At 41.4% G+C, this 7,717-nt stretch overlaps 1 protein-coding gene across 1 annotated transcript; it reads left to right on the forward strand.

Annotated features, from left to right (window-relative positions):
* The first annotated feature begins 312 nt into the window (after positions 1-312).
* On the forward strand, positions 313-6,785 carry gmpr (guanosine monophosphate reductase). Its single transcript, XM_010777434.1, has 9 exons — positions 313-623; positions 3,089-3,208; positions 3,539-3,622; positions 3,732-3,905; positions 3,993-4,074; positions 4,682-4,788; positions 5,386-5,428; positions 5,515-5,674; positions 5,793-6,785. Exons 1-9 carry the CDS (start codon positions 537-539, stop codon positions 5,974-5,976), a joined length of 1,041 nt encoding a protein of 346 aa, XP_010775736.1. The 5' UTR covers positions 313-536; the 3' UTR covers positions 5,977-6,785.
* Positions 6,786-7,717: the final 932 nt, after the last annotated feature.

The raw sequence follows: 7,717 nt of genomic DNA on the forward strand, positions 1-7,717 counted from the left end.
CCTGGATCTCCACATCCATCTCCCTCCCTCTTTTATTCTCTGTCATCCCCCCCCACCCCTTCCTCTCTATGTGGTGCATTTCATTAGCGTATTCAGCAATGCACCGACTGGACAGCAGGTGTGCCCTTTAGCACTGCAGCACACATCCCACTGCAGTGCTACCATGTGTGTGTGTGTAAGTGTGTGTGCATCAGGCATGCCAGCCAGCCTGTCCACTGCTGCTCCTGCCACTCTGCTGGAGGAGAGGGGGGGAGAGAGAGAGGCCGCTGGAGGAGCAGAGGGAGAACGAGAGGGGGATAGAGAGCTAGATGGTGAGAGAGAGAGAGTCCAGGCCCAAATAAAGCCATGGGGGCCGGGGCTGGGCTGGGCCCCCCACTGCTATAAATACGCTGGCCGTCTGGAGGTTCGGGTTTGGTGGTTGGGGCTTGGGACCAGTCACCACCTCTGCTGCAGCAGTCTTCCTCAGGAGCGTCTCCTCTTTGTACTCCTCATCCTCCTCCACCTCACTCTGGTCATCGTTGCTCTGGGCTGCCAAGATGCCTCGCGTGGACTCAGACATCAAGCTGGACTTTAAGGATGTCCTCTTCAGACCCAAGAGGAGCAGCCTGAAGAGTCGCTCAGAGGTCGGTACCGTTAGTGAGCTGATCATATCATCCAAAAAGCTATAATCAACTTCATTGATAGGACTGGGGTACTTCTCAGGGGCAGTGTAATCCTTTAGTGCTGCATTCAGGAAGTACGCTTCTATGCTGGGTGACGCAACTGCAATATGTTAACTATTTATACATGGGGGAGGATGGTGGGGGGGCAGCGTTTAGGGCCTTCTTACCCTGTTTGCTGCACTCGTGTTAACATTATTGAAGATGAAAATTGAGAAAATGACATGATTTGATCTTAAGAGGATGTGTCACCGAAGCTGGAAAGTGCACACTGTAATTGTATATGTTTGTTGTCTTGTCTTGTGTAAGCCTGTAGATGGACACTGCCATTGTACTTTGTGAGCAAACAAGCAACACTGCATTAGCATGTAAGAGCAGAGTGACCTTCTTAAAGGTGACACAGAACAAGGCTAGCCTGTGCGAATAATGATGTGTCACTATATCAGTGACCTAAGTTCATGTGTGCTGGCACTAGATCTTGAACTGAAGGGGTGGGAGTTGGCAATCTGAGGTCTGGTAAGCAACATGAGACACAGGACACTTCTCAGAAAACTGTTTAAAAATAGTACAGTGTACAGCACATATGCCACAGAGGTATCTGGATAACTGCTGTCCGCTGTGCGTGGTGATGAAAAGCTGGTTCGAGGGGCCCCCAGTGAATGTTTCCCTAGGGCCCCCACAGACTCTAGAATTGGCACTGTGGATGACCTTATATATATATATAGATGAACACACTGATGCAGATAACAACACAGAAAATACACAACACTTGGAGCAAGACTGACTGCAGTCGAAGCACATTTTGTCATATAAATTGAATATCTCACCAAATTATTGAAATTTCACTAAATCCTCTTTTCCTACAGTCACTAAATAATAAAGAAAATATCTCAAATAACATGATTTCAGATACATATGATGACTTCATTGCAGCATACTGAAACCAAAGCCAAGTCTAATGACCCATTCACTCCAAAAGCATCCATTGAACTGCTCTTGTTTGAATTATAGCTGCATTAAGTCCACCTGAGGGTATACAGTATGGAGAACAGATAAACAGCATCAATAACACGAGACCACATAGTAAAATGGTCGGTAATGACGCAGGGATGCACCACCACCGACCTGAAATGTATCTCCTTCAATCTGGAACTTTAATTCAACTGTGAATTGTCACTGCATCATTGGAGTTGAAAGAAACACAGACATATTTAATTCGTTTTTGATCATTAATCATTATGTGGGTGTTGTGGTTTAATAAAAAATTGCAAAGATTACAAGTTCATATGCATCTACAATCTCAATCAGAGATCATTCAATCAATATTAAGAATAACTGAGTCTATTGGATCTGTTGTCATGATCTACTGGCGACTAGGCAGGAAAACCCTGCTGAGTCATTGTAGTTATTAAAAGGAAGAAGCCTGTATTGATTTTTATGACTCCTCCTTTCTCATCAATATTCCTTTCCCCACTTTGCTCTTCCTCCCACCATTATGAGTTATAGCCTAATTTTAGCTGTGGCTCTGAAAAGGATTCCACCGTGAAGGTTAGGGCAGAGTACAAACTGTTCGCCTATTCCCACAAGTAGTTTTGCGTGATAAATGTCTTGGCACTAAAAGCTAACAGCACTGTGAAACTGTTGGATTTAAGCAAATGGAGTCAGTTTGAATCACTTTCCATTATAGTTAATGACAATCTATCCGACCTTCTGTAACCTGTAGTGATTATGTGTTATAATGACTCAAATATTGAGATCAAAGCATGTACAAAAGACAAGTAGTGGGCACTGTTGCTACAAGCTACATGTACAAGATTGCTAACTCATAGTGTAACAGTGTAGCACAAGAAGCAAAAAAGAGTCACAAAATCAATCCACAGATTCAGTTATTTCCATTAGCAAAATGTATCCCCCATTTGGTAACATTAGCTAGCTTATAGTCCTAGGCCAATTCACAGCCAAACACGCAATGGTGCATATTACTGCTTCTGAATTCAACGTTTCATTTGTAAGAGGGAAAAAGATGTGTAACTTCTTCGTTGTGAATTCAAAAAAAAAGCTTTGTAAATGGAAACTCCACCTTCGTGCATTGGTCAACTCACTTGAATGAGATCTATTTATTGCAGATGTTTTTGAACAGAATCAACGCTAACACTTGCATGATCACGACAGATATACTTTCCTGTAAAAGGAGCAGTTAGTGTGGTACAGAGGGTCATGTTTGTTTCATGTAGCTTATCACATTACATAGCTAAGCTAACCATTGGATCTAAATGATTCAGAACCCCCCTGTTAAGACTCGGAACATGAGCCACTTTAGCTGCTCCAGAAAATCTGCAATGATCAAAAATAATTAAACTGTTGAATAAGCACTTTGGTGATTATTGTTCATAACCAAGTCTCCACAATGACTCTTTTCTCCCCCCCAGGTGGACCTTCAGAGGACCTTCACATTCCGCAACTCTAAGCAGACGTACACCGGCATCCCCATCATCGCTGCCAACATGGACACCACAGGGACGTTTGAGATGGCACAGGTCCTCAGCAAAGTGAGTTAACACTTTGACGTACAATCAGGATACATGAAACAGGATGTTGCAGGGAATCATGGGAAGAAGACATGAATTAGAAACGGTGTCCTAGAAGCAGTTAGACATCTGCTTGTGATGATTCTTTTGTAACACCTCAAAATAAATACTGTATAATAACGACGAAAAGTTGAACTGATTTCTGTACTCAGCCTAACAACATATTGTAACGGCCAAAATGATTCAATATATTGCGTTCAAAACCAAACTTCAAGGAAACCATAGTGACATCACAAATAAATAAAATGTAATTCTCTGATGTTGTTTCACTATCTTCCTTTCTCTCTTTAGCACACCCTCTTCACAGCCATTCATAAGCACTACTCTGTGGAGGACTGGAAAAACTTTGCTGCTAAGAATCCCGATTGTATAGAGGTAATATCACCAATTTTTGTTTCTCATAAGCATCAGGATCAAAATTACACACTTTTGAATTCACAAGGGTCTAAAAAACCTTAACCCAATTTTCTGTTTCTCTCCCCAGCACGTAGCCGCCAGTTCAGGCAGTGGCGTTGCAGATCTGGAGAGGCTGTGTGCCATATTGGAAGCTGTCCCCGTCATAAAGTACATCTGTCTGGATGTGGCCAACGGCTACTCCGAGTACTTTGTGGAGTTTGTCAAGACGGTCAGAGAAAGGTTCCCTAAGCATACCATCATGGTAAGAGAGCCCTAACACCCTCTGGCTGACAGTTATTGGACGTACTGTGAGATTGAGTCTTAGGGCTGATGCTGTCTCTCTTCACAGGCTGGTAACGTGGTAACAGGGGAGATGGTGGAGGAACTCATCCTCTCCGGCGCTGACATCATCAAAGTGGGTATCGGGCCAGGTGGGTGTTCACGGCTGTCTGAGTGTGTGTGCAAATATTCTGAGGAGTGTGCAAACTCTAAATAAACCAACAAGTATACAGGCCTCACAAACACACACAGACACTACTGAGAAGGAGGGGCAAAAAACGAACAAGATTGGCCTTAAATATAAAGGTTGAATTTTTGTACAGTGCTTGATTTGATTTGGAACTGATAGGTTGTTCTAAATAGATTAAATGGTTTCATTGTCAGTAGAAAAGCCTTTATTAACGCATCATAACTGGTTTTAGCAACCCATTATAAAATCACATTTTAATGAGAAGAAAGAACTCTATTGTCAATACCGTTATTTTGACAAATCTCCTGGCATTTAGATGCTCATATTAGATGGCTGGATTATATGAGGCATAGAATCTCTAAAATCAGCTTCTGTTTTCTGTATCCTTGTATCTGTAAGTCTAATTTTTGTATGCTGCTGCAACGCAAAATGTCCCAATTTGGGATCAATAAAGTACATCTTATCGTATTATCTTTAAGTGAGCAGGTTCCTGTAGCAGGATCTATTAAACACAGACGGGACAGTTACAGCTACACGGATTCCTCTAATGTGTGCACTGTGTGTTGCAGGGTCCGTGTGCACCACCAGGATCAAGACAGGAGTGGGCTACCCCCAACTCAGTGCTGTCATCGAGTGTGCAGACTCAGCCCATGGACTCAAAGGACACATTATCTCTGTAAGTCCCACAACACATCACACACAAATAAAAGTGGATGGCCAGATTTACTGACGTGTACAGTATAGTTATTAAAACTATGAATGGTAAACCACACTGGGATTTTTTCAAGTGGGCATCAGTCCAAGAAAAATGCGAAATGCAATCCTTCAACAGGTTATGCCTTTTATTGATGCATTGCCTCAAAAACATGGGTAAAATGTAGAAGATATAATAATGAAAATCACAAACAAAAAAGTTAAATTGTTTGCATTCAGTTATCTTACTTTTTTCATGTACAGTAAGGCAATTTAATTGTCTTTACAGCCTATTAAGTATTAGAGAATAAATAGTGTCCTCACATTTTAAAAAGGACCCTTACATTATAGTGTAGATCAATAGGAAAGCCTGAGTCATAATTGTCAATATTAGTGACTCAAAGAAGTGTCTTTACTGAAGCACAATGACAATATTGATTATCCATAATAAACTGTTGCTTAAAGGCTGTCATGGTTAAAATGTTGATGACATCCACTAGAGGGCATCCATAGAAAAATAATAAAATGTAAGACCTGTGATTCAGTGTTAAAGCAATGACTGTGTATTTTCTCCATTCAGGACGGCGGCTGCAGTTGCCCGGGAGATGTGGCTAAGGCCTTTGGTAAGTTTTCAACCTAAACACCTTCTTTTGAAAGGACTGGGCTGTACAAGTCTGCACATCCTGTTTTCTCTGCCTTTGCTTCCCAGGTGCAGGGGCTGACTTTGTGATGATGGGAGGGATGCTGGCAGGCCATGACCAGTGCACCGGAGAGGTCATCGAGAAAAACGGCAAGAAAGTCAAACTCTTCTACGGCATGAGCTCTGACACTGCCATGAAGAAATATGTGGGTGGAGTTGCTGAGTATAGGTAAGAGTCTGATATCAGAAGTTCATGAAGGATTCCTATTCTCCTTTAAATAACTTTTCATATGTGTTCAGCTTATTAACTGTTTTAACTACAATCCCCCTCTCTCTGCTCCACTCAGGGCGTCTGAGGGCAGGACAGTGGAGGTTCCCTACAGAGGAGATGTGAACAACACCATCCTCGACGTGCTGGGGGGTCTCCGCTCCACCTGCACCTACGTGGGCGCCGCCAAGCTGAAAGAGCTGAGCAGGAGAACCACCTTCATTCGTGTCACACAACAGTCCAGCCAAATGTTCACCTCATAGGGCGTACTCATGTCCACACTCACAGGTTGCATAGTATGCACTGTGTGGGTATTATGCAGAGTTTAAACGTCCAATCGTAGGACAGTGGTGTAACACATACAGGAGACACAACACACACTCACACCGACACTTCCACATGATCACACCAACTTGTTTCTCTCAGGATATCTGCCTTCAGAACATGTGTTTCCTGCAGGTTGTGATTAAAATAAACCTAAAGCTTGACAATAATTCTCCAAGATGAATAAAAGCTCTATAATCAACTCAACCCTACATCGAGTGCGTTTACATGCTTAGAGAGCCATGGCATGCTATTGAATGTACACCATTTAGTTTTCACATGAGCATTTCAGATCTGATATTCCAAAAATACTCTTCTAACTTTAGTATATGCAGAATAAACAAGAATGTTAGCTATATGAAACACGTTGCATGTAAACACACTCGGCAGGAGGAAGCTGGCCCTCATGCTAAAATCATTTGGGGAAATTGTTCTGCTGTACTGTTTGATACAATGAATGTGCAAATGAATATGCAAGACCCAGAGATGTCACCCTTTAACTATCACTGGAGAAATCATGACGCAATAAACTGCATGCAGGACCCTTTGCTATTTTCCTCAGTGGTGTTGATACATTTGAAAGATATTCCTGAGGATTGACAACATAATAGTGTCTCTCCTCAGTGTCTGTTTGCATGTATTTTGGGAGTGTCAGGAATACTGAGCCAAATCTTGACATCTGGGTTTATGTGTTCCAATCGTTTGACATGTTTGATTTACCCTGCTGTGTGTATAAAACCGTCTTGTCTAAGTCCTGTTCTTTGATTCCACTGTGCCTGACATTTAAAATCAAGGGCATCTTGTGGCTTCTACCTCATTGAAGCTCTTTATTTCATGTAAAGAGGTTTTAACACTAATAAATGAAACATTTAAAATACATACTGGAAAACACAGGTCCATTGTTTTTGCAATGAAGAACAAAATGGTGCAAATAAACCTGATTCATCAGAGAATGATCAGTGTGCTTCTTCCTGCATATGAACTGTATATTTTGGTGGATGTTTTCTAATTTAACATCAGGGTTTTGGGACAATACAAGGAACAGCTTATATCTAATTCAACAGCCATATTAAGGCAGTTACTTTTGAAAAAGAAAATGCAGCCAGCACAGAGAGCTAGAAATTCCTTTCAGTTAAGTGATGTGTATTTTTGATAAAACATAACAAAGGCACATTGAAAATGGATCAGACATTAATTATAGCACTGCACTAGGTTCAAATCAGCAACTTTCTTTATCTTTATGGGACGATTGTGCTGACATAGAAAGAGCACTAGAACATTTTACTTTAGTAAAACTAATACTAAAGTGAATATATTTTACATAAAGCTTAAATACTAATGCAACAACATTAACTATAGCTTCCATTATTATAGACACACTTGCAGCCTGTGCATAGAACTAATCATCAACTATAACCAACTTCCCCCCTGCTGTCTTTGACCAAAAAAAACACAGATAATCAAACAAAAATGACCTCTATGAACACCAAGGCAGCAACAAGTAATTTTAAGCTATAGTATCAACAGCAGAAAACTGTAAATGCATTAGAAACTCCATAAAGGTTGCAGACACAAACACACAAAAGCAAGGACGACTAGTTGAAACTGGTCATGTAGCACACACACAAAATGCTACATGCTATGTTACTAGGCAACGCAGTTGATGCTGAGTTCAGTGAG

Source organism: Notothenia coriiceps, unplaced genomic scaffold, assembly GCF_000735185.1.
Source record: "Notothenia coriiceps isolate Sejong01 unplaced genomic scaffold, NC01 NC01_scaffold00018246, whole genome shotgun sequence".
Taxonomy (NCBI): domain Eukaryota; kingdom Metazoa; phylum Chordata; class Actinopteri; order Perciformes; family Nototheniidae; genus Notothenia; species Notothenia coriiceps.

Bases quoted from the DNA above. Each gene is read 5' to 3' on its own strand.
- gmpr (XM_010777434.1), top strand. From the start codon at position 537: ATGCCTCGCGTGGACTCAGACATCAAGCTGGACTTTAAGGATGTCCTC. The intron at 3,906-3,992 runs GTAAGAGAGCCC...CTCTCTTCACAG, and splicing joins TCCCTAAGCATACCATCATG to GCTGGTAACGTGGTAACAGG. The intron at 4,789-5,385 runs GTAAGTCCCACA...TTCTCCATTCAG, and splicing joins TCAAAGGACACATTATCTCT to GACGGCGGCTGCAGTTGCCC.